The sequence below is a fragment of the Puma concolor genome, unplaced genomic scaffold (genome assembly GCF_028749965.1).
Source record: "Puma concolor isolate L17-30 unplaced genomic scaffold, mPumCon1.1.hap2 unalloc_scaffold_5, whole genome shotgun sequence".
Lineage (NCBI taxonomy): Eukaryota > Metazoa > Chordata > Mammalia > Carnivora > Felidae > Puma > Puma concolor.
In genome coordinates this window covers 1,361,619-1,378,065 of record NW_028240258.1, presented here as the reverse complement: position 1 = coordinate 1,378,065, position 16,447 = coordinate 1,361,619, and the positions used below count along the sequence as shown (strand labels likewise).

The 16,447-nt window shown below is 37.7% G+C and overlaps 1 protein-coding gene and 1 long non-coding RNA gene across 3 annotated transcripts in view; one reads left to right on the top strand and one right to left on the bottom strand.

Annotated features, from left to right (window-relative positions):
* The window catches only part of LOC147571173 (uncharacterized), a 265,869-nt gene extending 250,008 nt beyond the window's left edge, over window positions 1-15,861 (top strand). The window contains exon 3 of one of the 2 annotated variants that reach the window (XR_015247661.1): window positions 15,254-15,861. This is a non-coding gene — a long non-coding RNA (uncharacterized LOC147571173). Of the gene's footprint in view, window positions 1-6,615; window positions 7,548-15,253 lie in introns of those variants that run through there. The other variant, XR_015247660.1, reaches the window with a different exon arrangement.
* Window positions 5,313-7,262, bottom strand: LOC147571174 (heat shock transcription factor, Y-linked-like). The gene is given in 3 exon segments (XM_086696589.1): window positions 5,313-5,477; window positions 5,479-6,114; window positions 6,580-7,262. Coding segments are annotated over 3 exon segments (1,245 nt in total). The 5' UTR covers window positions 7,093-7,262; the 3' UTR covers window positions 5,313-5,381.
* Window positions 15,862-16,447: the final 586 nt, after the last annotated feature.

Sequence of the window (16,447 nt, the reverse complement as noted above, 5' to 3'; positions counted from 1 at the left end):
TTATACTTCTATATTGAGAAATAACTGTTTTAACATTTTTACCTCTCTAGTCACGATGGTTATTGAGTGTGTTCTTTTTCCACTCTGTCTAGTTTGGGCTTGAGGGTAATATTGGCTTTATAGAATTAATTGGGATGGGTTCCCTTTATCTTTTGAAAGAGTTTGTGTAGAATTGATGTTCATTATTAAAATGTTTGGTAGATTCTTATATTTTTTATAAGATTGTGTAGATTTCACGTTAATTCTTAAAATCTCCCGCGTAACTATCTAAGTCTGGATATTTCTTTTAAAAGTTACCAGGCTATTTTAGGGATGTATTTCATATTGGATAACTGAGGTGTACTGTCAAGTTTGTCAAATTTGTCAAATTTATATGTGTGCAATTGTTCAGAGCAATTCTTTTATCTTTTTTATGTCTGCAGGGTCTGTAGTACCATCCCATTTCATTGTTTGTACTGCTAAAGTCCCCTCTTTTTCTTTTCAGTCTTGGTACAGGTTTGTCTATTTGATTGTGTTTTTTTGTAAATTAGTTATTATTATTTTTTAATGTTTTATGTTAGTTTTTAGGGAGAGAGAGAGCACAAGGGGGAAAGTGCAGAGAGAGAGGGAGACACAGAATCTGAAGCAGGCTTCAGGTTCCAAGGTGTCAACACAGAGCCCGACCAGGGGCTCAAACTCACCAACCATGAGATATGACCTAGGCCAATGTCAGACGCTTAACAGACCGAGCCACCCGGATGCCCCTGATTCTCTTTTTAAAGAACAAGCTCTGTTTCATTTTATTTCCTATTTTTCTCTCTTGTGTTTCATTGATAACTTATTTTATCTCCTTGTTTGTTTGTTTTGGATTATTTTCCTCTCAATCTAGTTTCTTGAAGAGGGAGCTTAGTAACTGAAACATTTCCTCCTTTCTAATGTTTGCAGTTAATGTCATAAATTTTCTTCTTACCACTGCTTTGCCTGCATCTGATCTGATATGTTGTACTTTCATTTTATTTTATTTTTTTAGTTCAGTGCATTATTTTATTTCCTCTGTTGCTTCTTCTTTCACCCTTAGCTTACCTAAGGATTATTGCTGGACCCATGGATTAGCTTCCAAGTATGTAACAAATTTTCTTGTTATCTCTTGCTGTGTTCTACTTTGACTCCAATGGAGTTGGACAACACACTGCCTGGTTTCAGGCATTTCAGATTTGTTGAAGTTTGTTTTATGGTATCATGAATATGTCCCATGGTCCCTTGAAAAAAAATATTGTCTGTTAGAGAGAGTGTTCAATAATAGTGGATTATGTTGCACTGGTTGATAGTGTTGTTGAGTTCTGCATTTTTGCTCCTTTTCTGCTTAGCTCTGTGAATTCAGAGAGTAATGTTCAAGTCTTCAGCTGTACTATCTATTTCTTTTAGTTCTTTTAAGGTTTACTTATTTACTCTGTTTCTAGGTTCATAAACATTCCAGATTGCTGTTGTTTTTCATGACGAGTTATTCATTTATTATTACGTAATATTGTTTTCTAATCTCTGGTAATTTTCTTTTCTCTGGTTTATGTCAGCTGTTCTCAGTATATCTACTTTTACTTTCTTTTGATTAATGTTTGCATAGTATAGTGTTTCCATTTTTTAATTTTAAAACGTATTTTTATATTGAAATGAATTTCTTATATACTTAGAGTGTTGTTTTCGTTGTTTCTCTTTGTATATCTTCTTTAGTGGCTGTTCTAGCTATCACAGTGTGTGTGTGTGTGTGTGTGTGTGTGTGTGTGTGTGTGTGTGTGTGTGTGTGTGTATTTCATTATGTAGTTTTCTGGACTTTTTTTTTTTTTTTTTACCAGGTTGAGTGAAATGTAGACACCTTATTTTAAATCACCTAGCACTCTGCTGTTTATAGTTGTCTTAAATGGTTGCTTTACATACATTTAGCACCAGCTCAGATAGTGTTATATAATTTAATTGTATTACATTGCATTCTAAAATTTCCATTGGTTCTTTTTTTCTGCTGAAATTAAATATACTTATGCTTTCTACTTTTTCATTACTTTCAAGTATGTTCAAAATTGCTCATTTAGGCTATTTTATGATGGCAGCTTTAAAGCCTTAGTCAGATAATACTGGTCCTCTGGTATTTCTCTGTTGGTACTTCTAAATTTTCTTTCAGGTTGAGAGCTTTCTGTTTCTTGACACAAAGAGTGATTTTTTTTTATTTGAAACTTGGAAATTTAGGGTATGTTTTGAAACTCTGGATGTTGTTCTAATGTCCTTCTCTTGTAGCTAGGCTATGTGATACCACTCCAACAGGAAACTGATGTGCTGCCATGTGGGGACGGAATTCCGGATTTCCTCATTGGCTACTCTTGATGCTTGAGGGGAGAGAGCTACCTATTATTGATGAGTAAGCAGTGGCCTACTCCCTGCAGGCCTTACTGGTACCCAAGAAAAGAGGGGTGCCTTATTAATACATGGAACTATTGAAAATGCCAGTTCTCTGCTCAGGCTTTTCTGGTACTACCCCAGCGATGAGTTGGGGCCCTTATTATTGTTTGGTGCAACGGAATTCTAAGGTCCGTCTTAGGCTTTGCTGGCTTTGGTGAGAAGTTTGTCCAGAGTTTTGTGGTTGGATAAACTATAGTATTATTGTCTAACAGTTTTCTGTTTTTGTAAGACACCCTTTGCCTAACCTTGAATGGAGAAAGCAGTCTTTATTAGGGGTATTTTTGATCTGTGCCTATTTGGCACATTTCTGGGTTTCTTTAGGACCAAGTCTGTGATACATAAGGCAAAAAGAAAATCTAGGTACACACTTAAAGATACATTCTCACAGGCACACACAAGCACAAAGACATACTTGTATACACACACACACACACACACACACACACACACACACACAAATCCAGGGAACACAAATCCATCTCATCATTCCCTCGTTCTCAGTTCCTCTTTAATACACTTGTTTTCTCCACTTTTCAGAGTCTTTTTACAAAATTTGTTTTATACGTAACACCCAAGAATTTTAGTTGTACTTATGGGATGCATAGGGAATAGTATGTTTGTGTCCTCCATAGAACAGCTGTAGTATTCTTTTTGGGCCAAATGTTGGAAGTTATTTTTGCAGTTGAGTGATTTTAAACTCGTGAGAACCTAAATAAGAAGAATGTTTAAAAGATATAGTTGGTCCTGAATCTCAAGACACCTTACAATAAGTTGTAAATTAAGATATTCTGTGACTTGAGGGTTATATTGAAATCATGTTGTATTATACTTGAGGGTAGAAAGACTTGGGGCACGTAGGAAAAGGATATTCAAGTCACGCTTACCTGTTTTCTGCATTTGCTCATTTACTTTTCATTCTTTTTTTTTTTTTATCTGACACCTTATTCTGGATTTACTCTCGCTGTATTCAATTCCGTATTCTAGCCATCTCCTCCATCCTCGCATTATTTTTCTTTTGGTTCTCTCAATGTTCTCCATTTATGCCACTTAAGTCTTTTTTTTTTTTACATTTTTTACTATTTTAGGACTCAATTTTTTCTTGAAACATTCATGTACATTAAACATGTCGTTGAACGATATTCTCTATAATTAAACATCTGAGAACTAAAGCTAATGATTAAAGACTTAATGGGCATAGATAACCCTTTTCATGTCATGAAACCCCAGGAAGAAGTCAGGATTTCCTATATGGAGCAATAGTTCCACACTTTTCCTGTGTGGGCACAATTTGAAAATATAGGCATATGGTGTGCGATGACAAAAATGTGTTGCCATCTGGGACCTCTGGATGTTCGGATCTGTACTCCATCGCAGTCTCAGCTATCTCATAGGACTAAGTGGATGAATTTTGTCAGCAATGCACTTCAGTGCAATTGTTGTGATACTGCTATACATAAAGAGTTGGTGAGTGTATCACAAATTTTCTCAGGGAAAGACTTGTGAAAGCTGAAGTTGGAGAAGAAATGGTGAGAGAGGCAGAGAAATAATACATATATTTCAGTGAAACAGAAAGGAAAAAGTCCTTTACAGTGGTATTACCCAAAGTATCAAGTTTGCATAACGGTCAAATAACAGGAAACTAACCGTGTATGGAGTGATGCTAGTTTCATTATGTCAAAGTTATTATCTAGTGTACTAGATACTGTTGTACACTACTGTGATCTACCGTTTAAGAAACTTTCCAGTGAAGAGTAAAGAGTAACGAAACTCTCCAGTAGAGAGTAAAGAGAAAATTACGAATTATGGCAGTAGTGAAGGACATAGGAGTTACAAAAATAATTTTGATTGGCTTAAACCACCATTCATTCAGAAACATACATGTAAAAATATATTGTATGGGAGTCACTGTGATCAGTCTGTACTGATGTCCACGACTGAGTAGGAAAAGGCAGTTGACAGGAAACAACTTGGAAGAGGTGATGCATATGCTGGATTGATGAAAGTAGTAGTCTAGTAATTCAAGAGAGAGACTTCTAACCAAGGAAAGAGCTGGTGCCAAATTTGTCTGATGGGAATTGGCATAGCTAAAAAGAGATTGTCTAAATATAGCTCAAAATGGACAGTGAACACAAACATGTGAACCTACTAAGGTGAACAGATGTCACCTCTTTAATAGATTTGTTACCTGTGCTGAATTTCAGGGCTCAGAATCAAAAAGGCATTAAATAACAGCATAAGGAATGAAGCATGGAATAGGCTTTGGATGGAACAAGAAAACAACATAAAGGTTTATATTAGAAGATATAAAAGATGAACACATGCGAGAAGGAAATAAAGGCACAAACAAGCTGGAATGTTTTGAGATCACTAGAGCCACAAACAGGTCCTAGATAATACCAATTGTAAAATTACACAACACCTTGATTGCTGCAATTCATTACTGCATGATGTGATCTTTATTATTCCAGTGATGTATAGTGGTTGCTGCACTAGTGAGAAGATGCTATGCTTTCCAGTATGAACGCATTTTTTAATGAAGACAACCTTTACCAACTAAAATCCAAGGCCTCTTCTACATGACTGGGAGAATGTAATTGACAGAATACTAAATTCTTTGTGTTTGCCTTTTCTAGAGCTCACTTACATGTATCCCTTCCCTGTCGTCCTAATATATGGCTTTATTTGATTCATCGTGGACTGCTTCAGAAACTACATAACTTTGGCTTCTTTTCCTTGCTCCTCATGTCTTTTTTAAAAAGCTGATTAGGTATTAATTTACTTAGGAGGCATGTCAGAGTGGTACTATCAAATGGCCAACAAGTACAATAAATAAATAACAAAGGATTTTACTCTAAATTATTTCAAAAATAAACAAAATGAAACCATAAAGGTGAACATGTAATTTTATTGTTCAAATAAGAGAATTTCCATATTTGGTCATTTGCCAATAAATTTTAATCTTTGTTTTCTTGTATTATCTGGTAGTCCTTTGATAGATCACTTGTAATCAGGATGATGTACATAGGATGAAGACGGTTGATGAGTTGACATTGCAAGTGAGGCAGCAGAGGTATCAGCTATCATTGGCATTGAGAACCATTGGTTGCTTGGTGGTTGAGGGTTAGAAAAACGAACCTCACTGGCTGACACAGCAGGATATCTAGTTGGAAAAGTGCAAGGCTCCACCACTGTTCCAAAATAACTGTTCTGTAAGGGAGATATGATGCCATACTGAGATGTAGCAGTTGTAGTTGTAACAAAGTTCACAGCGTGGCCATTTGCTTGAGTGTAGCTGTCACGTGAATGCGTGTGAAAAGTGGTCAACTGGTTTAAAATGGCATGCTGATCCATTACCATTTGTTCTGACGGCCTAGCTGACGTTGATGACGGTGGAGAAAGATCACTTGTCACGGGGGCAGTTGTATTAGCAACTCTCTGGATAGTAGGACGCTTCCTTATCAGGGGCACATTTAAATTTGTGGAGGTTGACAATGCCCTTTCTCCACTAGTTTCAGCAACAAAACCAGAATTAGGACTATGCACATTACCCTCAGCTCTGCATGGTTTCTTGTTGAAATCTTGAACTAGTGATACTGTGGAAGCATTTTTAATCCCGACTCTTCTTTTCATTCTTACTAAAAGTTGAGGGCAGCCTCGTTTAAAATTTGGATTATGATAGAACTGTAACTAAAACCAAAGGAGAATGTTATTTAGTGACATTCTTCAGTGAAGATATAAGAGAGGATAACAGATTTAATTTATGAAATGTTGACTTAGTTTCATCACATAAAGTCATCAGTAATACATGTACATTGTTAGTGTTTAAAAAAAAATTAACTTACTGGAAATAAACATTTAATTATGGTTGTGAAAATGTAACTGTTACTTACAAGTAACAGTGAATACCACTTTAAATGGTTTCAGTAGCTTATTTAGATAGGAGTTTATTGATAAAGGTCAAAGTTGCTAGCACAGTTTCTTATAGTGCTGAATGATCCATGCCTAAGCTATCCTTAATTTTTAATAAGCATTCTTAAACTTTTTCATATAACTTTAAAGACCTAGTTGCAGTCTATATTTATGAACATATTTACTGATGTATGAAGTACAATTTTATATATTTCATATATAAGCAATAACATTTTTGAATACCTTGCTTAAAACAGATACTTCTTTTTCCTCTGCCAGAAAATCAGCCAGAGAAGCAGATCTTTGGAAACTCTGTCGCATTTTACTAAATCCGTAAAGGTTAAGCTGGCGAACTAAAGTCTTCATACTTCCAGTTTGAAATATTCTGAAAGGGGCCTTTCTCTCCAGAACTTCTTTCTTGAAGAGTTCCTCATCAATCACTATTGAAGTCCCATTCTCATCCCACCAAATTGATTTGAATTGATCACTTTCAACCATGTTCCAAAGTTTTCTGGGAAAAGTCAGAGACAGAAAGTCACTATCTTCGTCTGGTTCAGAGACACAAAATGTGTATCGTGGCCTTTTTATTAAGGATCCTCCTGACAAAGCCTGGAAAGCATTTTCTTCAATCATAGACCTTAGGTCCAAATCCCCAGTCAATGTGGGATCCCACAAAGGAGATCTAACAGAGGCTGCAGAATTAGTCGATCCATCTTTAGGAGAACCATCTTGAATTTCTGAAGAAACATGTGCCATCTCAAATAAGGTTTCTTTCAGCTAGGTTTGTCATCTGCATGGTTTTGAACACTGCAGCTTCAACTGCTGCTTTGGCTTGCCTACACAGGTAATGTATCCAGACCATCACAATGGTTCTCCACCTCAGTAGTTGTGACATCACAAGATGCCTGGTCTCCTAGCAATTAAAGTGTAACATTCAGACAGAGTGTTTCCTTCTTACTATGTGAAATATATTCAGTTAAAATAAAACAGGCCAAATAACGTTAACTGAGATATTGACAAAAATACGAGATCTGCAAAACCTCATTCTTACAGAATCTTTTAAATAAATACATACATAATTATATTTAGACCCTGAACTAAAAATGATTTCCTTCCTTGTAAATATATTCTTTCTAGATTGCTGCCAGTAGCACAAAATCTGGTAAAAGAAAAGTGTAAAATGTGAATAAAACAAAGGATTTTAAAAACTCTGTCCGTTTGGAACTTAAATCTGTGAAACCTGTATTTTTTTTTTTTTTTTTTAAATAGCATAACCTTTAAGACCACAGGTTAGTGGTTGCCATGGGCCAGGTGAAAGGGGAATGGAAAATACTATATGAAGGGTTTCTTTTTAAGCTGATGAAAATGTTTAATAACTAGACAGGTGATATTGTACAACATTACAAAGATACAAATAGTCCTGAATTGTATCTTTCTAAGTGGTTATTTTTACATAATGTGTGTTTTGCCTCAATTTTTAACAGTGCAATGAATTTATCACTAATTAAAATAAAACAGAATTCGGTTTCTGAATATAAAGTTAACTTATCTGTGCATCTTATGTGAGTAGTCTGGGTTAAACAATATCAAATACATTTCCATAGTAATATTAGTAGAATACATATGATTTTATTTAGAATGTCTGTACCTGTGAGATAGTCATGAAGTAAAAGGCTTTAACAGAGAGCAGTAGATCTAGCACCAACGAGATCCTAAAAAGTGGGAGAGGAAAAGTAACAAGACACTGTTATAAGTAAAATAAATTTGTATGTGTGTCTCAGGGCAATATTGCTCTTATTGCAATATCAAAAATATTTATAATAAAGAGGTTATGTGGAAAAATGTTTGTTTTTGTAAAATATAATTCATGGTCAAACTGGCTTACATACAACTCCCAGTGCTCGCACCCATCCCAACAAGTGCCCTGCTCGATGCCCATCGTCCATTTTCCCCTCTCCCCCATCGCCCCCCATCAACCCTCAGTTTGTTCTCTGTATTTAAGAGTTTCTTGTGGTTTGCCTTCCTCCCTCTCTGTAACTATTTTTCCTCCTTCCCCTCCCCCATGGTCTTCTGATAAGTTTCTCAAGATCCACATATGAGTGAAGACATAAGCTATTTGTGTTTCTCTGCCTGACTTACTTACTTCACTTAGCATAATACCTTCCAGTTCCATCCACGTCGCTGCAAGGATTTCATTCTTTCTCATTGCCAAGTAGTATTCAGTTGTATATATAAACCACATTCTCTTTCTCCATTCATTAGTTGATGGACATTTAGGCTCTTTCCATAATTTTGTCTACTGTGGAAAGTGCTGCTCCAAACATTGGGGTACATGTGCCCCTATGAATCGGCACTCTACTATCCTTTGGATAAATTCCAAGTAGTGCCATTGCTGGGTTGTAAGGTAGTTCTATTTTTAATTTCTTTGAGGAACCTCCACATTGTTTTCCAGACCGGCAACACCAGTTTGCATTCCCACCAGCACTGCAACGGGGTTTCTCCACATCCTCTCCAGCATCTGTGGTTTCCTAAGTTGTTAATTTTAGTCACTCTGACCAGTGTGAGGTGTTATCTTAATATGGTTTTGATTTGTATTTCCCTGATGATGAGTGATGTTGAGCATCTTTTCATGTGTCTCTTGGCCATCTGATGTCTTCTTTGGAACAGTGTGTATTCATGTCTTCTACCCATTTATTCATTTTTGTTTGTTTTTTGGATGTTGAGTTTGGTAAGTTCTTTATAGAGTTTGGATACTAACTCTTTATCCTATGTGTCATTTGAAAATATCTTTTCCCATTCCATTGGTTGCCTTTAGTTTTGTTGATCATTTCCTTTCCAGTGCAGGTGCTTTTTATCTTGACGAGGTCCCAGGGTTCAGTTTTACTTTTAGTTCCCTTGCCTTTGGTCATATGTTGAGCAAGCAATTGCTGCAGCTGTGTTCAAAGAGGTTGTTGCCTGTTTTCTCTCTAGGGTTTTGATGGTTTCCTGTCTCACATTTAGGTCTTTTATCCATTTGAGTTTATTTTTGTGAATGGTGTGAGAAAGTGGTCTAGTTTCATCCTTCTGCATGTTGCTCTCCAGTAGTCCCAGCACCAGTTGTTAAAGAGACTGTCTTTTTCCATTGGATGCTCTTTCCTGCTTTGTCAAAGATTAGTTGGCCATACGTTTGTGGGTCTAGTTCTGGGGTTTCTATTCTATTCCATTGGTCTGTGCGTCTGTTTTTGTGCCAACACCATGCTGTCTTGATGATCAAAGGCTAAAGTCTGGAATTGTGATGCCTCCCGCTTTGGTTTTCTTCTTCAGTATTACTTTGACCATTTGGGGTCTTTTGTTGTTCCATGCAAATTTTAGGATTCTTTGTTCTAGCTTTGAGAAGGTGCAATTTTGATTGGGATTGCATTGAATGTGTAGATTGCTTTGAGTAGCATTGACATCATAACAATATTTATTCTTCCAATCCATTAGCATAGAATGTTTTTCTATTACTTTGTGTCTTCTCCAGTTTCCTTCATTAGTTTTCTACAGTTTTCACCATACAGGTCTTTCACATGTTTGCCTGTGTTTATTCCTAGGTATTTTATGGTTCTTAGCGCAAGAACCATACAAGAACTTAGTACAAGTTAATGAGATTGACTTTTTGATTTCTCTTTCTGTTACTTCATTATTGGTGTATACAAATGCAACTTATTTCCATACATTGATTTTTGTATCCTGTGACTTTGCTGAATTCATGTATGAGCTATAGCAGCTTTTCGGTGGGGTTTTTCAGGTTTTCCATGTAGGGTGCCATGTCATCTGTGAAAAGTGAAAGTTTGGCTTCTTCTTTGCAATTTGTATGCCTTTTCATTTCATTTTGTCGTCTGATTGCTGATGCTAGGACTTCCAACACTATGTTAAACAACAGTGGTGAGAGTGGACATCCCTGTTGTATTTCTGATCTCGGGGGGGAAAGCTCTCAGTTTTTTCCAGTTGAGGATGGTATTAGCTGTGGGCTTTTCTTATATGGTTTTTATGTTCCTTCTAACCCGACTTTCTTGAGGATTTTTATTAAGAAAGATGCTATATTTCGTCAGATCCTTTTTCTGCGTCTATTGTCAGGATCCTATGGGTCTTATCATTTCTTTTATTTATAGGATGTGTCACAGTGATTGATTTTTGAATATTGAACCAGTCCTGCAGCCCAGGAATGAATCCCATTTCATCATGGTGAACAATTCCTTTTATATGCTGTTGAATTTGATTTGCTAGTATCTTGTTGAGAATTTTTTGCATCATGTTCATCAGGGATATTGGCCTGTAATTCTCCGTTTCTTTTTTTTTTTTTTTTTTTTTTTTTTTTTTTTTAGTGGGTCTTTGTCTAGTTTTGGAATCAAGGTAATGCTGGTCTCATAAATGAGTCTGGAAGCTTTCCTTCCATTTCTATTTTTTGGAACAGGTAGAGAAGGATAGGTATTAGCTTTGCTTTAAATGTCTGGTAGAATTCCCCTGGGAAACCATCTGACCCATGACTCTTATTTGTTGGGAGATTTTTGATAACTGATTCAATTTCTTCACTAGTTGTGGGTCTGTTCAAGTTTTCTATTTCTTCCCATTTGAGTTTTGGTAGTGTGTGTGTCAAGGGTGGAATTTGTCCATTTCTTTCAGGTTGTCAAGTATGTTAGCATATAATTTTTCATAGTATTCTGTGATAATTGCTTTTATTGGTTGTGGTATGTCCATTATCATTTGTGATTTTATCTATTAGGGTCCTCTGGTGTTTGTTTGTTTCTTTGTTTGTTTGTTTTTGTTTTTGTTTTGAGAAATCTGGCTAGGGTTTTAACAATTTTCTTTATCTTCTCAAAAAACCAGCTGTTAGTTTCACCGATATGTTCTACTGTTTTGTTTTTGTTTCTGTTTTTGTCTTGTTTGATTCTAGATCATTTATTTCTGCTCTAATCTTTATTATTTCTCCTCTTCTGCTGGCCTTGGAGTTTCTTTGTTGTTCTGCTTCTAGTGCTCTTGGAGTTTGTATTTGGGATTTTTCCTGTTCCTTGAGATAGGCCTGGGGGCCTGGGTTGCAATGTATTTTCCTCTTAGGACTGACTTCGTTGCACCCCAAAGGGTTTGGAGTGTGGTGTTTTCATTTTCATTTGCTTCCATATATTTTAAAATTTTTTCTCCAATTACCTGGTTGGCCCATTCATTTTTTGAGTAGAATATTCTTTTACCCCATGCATTTGGAGGTTTTCCAAACCTTTTCCTGTGGTTGATTTCAAGTTTCAGAGCATTACGATCTGAAAATGTGCATGGTATGATCTCAATTCTTTTATACTTATGGAGGGCTGCTTTGTGACCCAATATGTGATCTATCTTAGAAAATGTTCACGTGCACTCGAGAAGAATGTATATTCTGCTGCTCTAGGGTGAAAAGTCCTGACTAAATCTGTCAAGTCCATCAGGTCCAGTGTACCATTCAGGGTTATCGTTCTTTAGTGGTTTTCTGCCTAGATGATCTGTCCATTGTTGTAAGCGGAGTATTAAAGTCACCTGCAATTACCATATTCTTGTCAATAAGATTGCTTATGTTTGTGATTTATTAATTTATATATTTGGGTGTTTTCAAATTACGTGCATAAACATTTATAATTGTTAGCTCTTCTTGATGGGTAGACCCCATAATTATTATATAATGCCCTTCTTCATCTCTTATTACAGCCTTTAGTTTAAAATCTAATTTGTCTGATATATGTATGGTTCCTCTAGCTTTCCTTTGACATCGAGTAGCATGATAGATTGTTCTCCATCCCCTTGCTTTCAATCTGAAAGTGTCCTCAGGTCTAAAATGGTCTCTTGTAGACAGTTTATAGATGGATTTTTTTTAATCCATTCTGATATCCTGTATCTTTTGATTGGAGCATTTAGTCCATTTACATTCAGCATTATTACTCAAAGATACGGATTTAGTGTCATTGTGATGCCTGGAGATTTCATGCTTATAGTGATGTCTCTGGTCCTTTGTGATCTTTGCAACATTCCACTCACAGAGTCCCCCTTAGGATCGCCTGCAGGGCTGGTTAGGTGGTGATGAATTCCTTCAGTTTTTGTTTGTCTAGGAAACCTTTATCTCTCCTTCTATTCTGAGTGAGAGGCTTGCTGGATAAAGGATTCTTGGCTGCATATTTTTCCTATTCAGCACATTGAATATTTCCTGCCATTCCCTCTGGCTTGCCAAGTTTCAGTAGATAGGTCTGCTACTACTGTTATGTTCTACCCTTGTAGGTTAAGACCCATTTGTCGCTAGCTGCTTTCAGAATTCTCTCTTTGTCTTTGTATTTTGCCAGCCTCACTATGGTATGTCATGGAGAAGATCGATCCCTTTTAGGGCCGAAGGGAGTTCTCTGTGCCTCCTGGATTTCAATGTTTCCTTCCCCAGATTGGTGAAGTTCTGAGCTATGGTTTGTTCAAGTAAACCTTCTGCCCCTTTGTCTTTCTGTTCTTTTTCTGGAACTCCTATGACACAGATATTATTACATTTCATTGAATCACTTAGTTAGTTAGTTAGTTAGTTAGTCAGTCAGTCAGTCAGTCAGTCAGTCAGTCAGTCAGTCAGTCAGTCAGTTAGTTAGTTAGTTAGTTAGTTAGTTCGTTCTCTAATTCTCTAACGCTCCCTTCATGGTCTAGTATTTTTTTAGCTCTATTTTCCTCAGCTTCATCTTTTTCCCTAACTTATCTTACACTTCACTTAATCTCCCCTCTGCCCCTTCAATCCTCACTCTCACTGTATCTAGATAATGTTTCACCTCATTTACAGCATTTTTAAATTCTTCATGACTGTTTCTTAGTTCCTTGGTCTCTGCAGTAATAGATTCTCTGCTGTCTTCTGTGCCTTTTTCAAGTCCAGCAATGAATCTTGTGACTGTTATTCTAAACTATTGATTAGATATATTGTTTTTATCTGTTTTGATCAGTTCTTTAGCTGTCATATCTCCCTGGAATTTCTTTGAGGAGAATTCTTCCATTTCATCATTTTGGCTAGTTTTCTGCCTCTAATGTGTTTTAGAAGCTTGTTATGTGTCTTGCACCCTTGAGCACTAACTATTATGTTAAAAAGGGGTCATACACTGTCCAGGGCCTGGCCCTTCAGGAGGTGTTTTGGTGTGTGCTATGTGCTCTCTGTTGTTGTGACTCTGGTTGCTTTGTCTCCCTACGCAGAATGAAGGTTTGGACCCTACATCAGGTGTGCTTTGACTTCTTCACTGAAGTCGCCCTGGGGGGAAAAGGAGGCAGAAAGGGCACAGTGATGGTGGAAGAGGTCTTGTCCCATACAAAGCAATGACAGGGGCAGAGGAAAAGGAAAGAAAATAAAATTGACTAGGCAGAGAACTATATGGCCTATCTAGGGACCATAGAGAGGAAAATAAAAAAGAAGGAGATAAAACAGGCGTAAAGAGAACAGATTAAATATGTTTGCATAAACAAGCCAATAACCAGAATAACCAGACTAGAGAAGGGAAGAAATAAGAAAAAGAAAGGAAGAAAAAACATATACATATATATACGTGTGTGTGTGTGTGTGTGTGTGTGTGTGTGTGTGTGTGTGCATATGTGTGTGTGTGTATATATATATAATATATATATATTTATGTATGTGTATATATACACATAAAATAAGAATTGTCCAAAAATTAAATCAGAAAATGCAAAACCACTGGGTGCCTTGGAACCAGTGCTAGTCTGGGGGAGCGACTGTCTGGCTCAGTCAGTGTCAATCTTGCTCTGTTACATAGGCAGTTACCAGGTGCAGAGGGGCCTGATTTGGGGTAGGTGGGTCCCGCCTCCGCTGTGGCCCTTTGTCCCTTCCATGAAGCCCCACTTTGTTCGTGACGGGGAGAAAAATGGTGACACCCGTCTCCTCTCTGGACCAGGTATCCCAAACCACTGTGATCATGGTGTCCTCAATGTGCTGCACAGGCATGAGAGGACCATTATTATTATTATTTTTTTATTTTTATTATTATTTTTTTTTTTGCTCCAGTCTCCTGCGCATCCCAGACCCTTGTCCGGGATTCAAACCCCGATGTCTTAAAGGATCCTGCTCAGTGATCTGGTTCCTGACAGTGCCGTGTGGGCATGAATGAGGTTGTTTGTCCCGCTCTACTGACTCCTCTGCCTCCTGGGTGCTTGGCTGGGATTCAAACCCTGATGTCTTAAAGCATCCGCCTCTGTGCTCCCCAGTAATGGGGAGGTGCTGCTCCGCCCTGCTGATAAGGGGCCTCTGGCCAGCGGGTGCAGGCAGGGATCTTTGTCCTTGCAATGGCTGTAGACCTTCTTTCCACAGCTCTCAGGGAGGAGACGGCTTTCTCTGACTACGGACTGCACCTCTGAGCTAGTTACTGAGCCCAGGGCTGGCTCCGTGGGTGCACAAACAGGGCAACCAGCCCCAGTGTGGAGAAAGCCCCGCAGTTAGAAATTTGATTTTTTCTGGTTTTGTCTGATTCCCATTTGGGGTTTTCTCTTGTCCAAATTCAATCCTACATTTCCACAGCCTCTCTTTCTCTTCCCTTTGTCTCTCCACAGAACGGGATCCTTCCCCTCCGTGCCTACACCACCTCTTTTCTCTCCGAGTTCACAATCACGCACCTATGGCCCGCCAGGGTGTCCCTGTGGGAACGTCTCTCTCACTCTGTAGTCCAGGCTCTTGGAATTCAAAGATTCAAAGTCCTCTGGCCTCAACACTGGTGTGTTTAAGGAATGAGGGAATTTTAGGCCCCCCTACTTCGCCGCCGCAAACGCTTTATTTTGGATAGCATATCATGTACCTTATATCTGCCTAGTTAATGTTTATTGTTCTTTTCTTTTGTCTTGGGAAGAGGTTTCCTAGATTGGAGATTTTGTTTTTAATTATGTTCCTCTATTATGTGTTATGTTTAACCTGCAGACTAAATGAAAAGGAACAGAAGATGAGAGAAGAGTAAGCTTGCAAAATGAAATAAGAGACGGTAATGGTCTAGTTCAAGGTAGGTGAGTTAAAGTCCCTTATTTCAGTAAGAGTGCTTAGAGATTTCAGGTTGAAAATAAAATCAGTTACTTTGAACATAATCTAAAACCATAGAGCAGCAAATTAGGAGCAGCTCCAACACTGCTTTTCAGCTGTTTCTACTTCTCCCATTCTCTGCCTAAACCCAAATATTTTGTAATAACGACATCTGCCATAAATCTGGTGGCTTCCGGGTTTGGTTTTCTGGAGACTTGAGGCTAGAGCTTATTTTGAAATCGAGAAAAGAAGAAATGGTAGTGAGCACTGGGGTTGGAAATGGTTAAACAGCACTGGAGTTAACAGTTAGTAGAAGGATGAACTGTTTAATTTTTAAAGCTAAATCTCAACCAGAGTAGCACAAATGAACTGTATTTTGTTATTCAGATGTTCTGGGGGCACAGACTATGTGAAAATAAACAAGTGTACTTATCATACCTAACTCCTGCTCTGTGACTCTTTTCTTTAGCTTTACACTTTATTATTATTTTTTAATGTTTATTTATTTGTTTTGAAAAAGAGAGAGAGAGAGAGAGAGAGAGAGAGAGAGAGAGAAAGAGCACATGTCGGGGAGGGGCAGAGAGAGAGGGGTGAAAGAAATCCCAAGCAGGCTATGAATGAAGTCATATGATATTTGTCTTTCTCTGACAGACTAATTTCACTTAGCATAATACCCTCTAGTTCCATCCACGTAGTTGCAAACGGCAAGGTTTCATTCTTTTTGATTGCCGGGTAATACTCCATTGAATATATATACCACATCTTCTGTATCCATTCATCCAATCCATCGGACATTCATCCAATGGACATTTATGCTCTTTCCACACTTTGGCTATTGTTGACAGCACTGCTATGAACATTGGGGTGCATGTGCCCCTTTGAACCAGCACACCTGTATCCCTTGGATAAATACCTGGTAGTGCACTGGTGCTGGGTCGTAGGGTGGTTCTATTTTTAATTTTTTCCAGACTGGCTGCACGAGTTTGCATTACTATCAGCAGTACAAAAGAGATCCTCTTTCTCCACATCCTCGCCATCATCTATTGTTGCCTGAGTTGTTAATGTTAGCCATTCTGACAGGTGTGACGTGGTATCTCA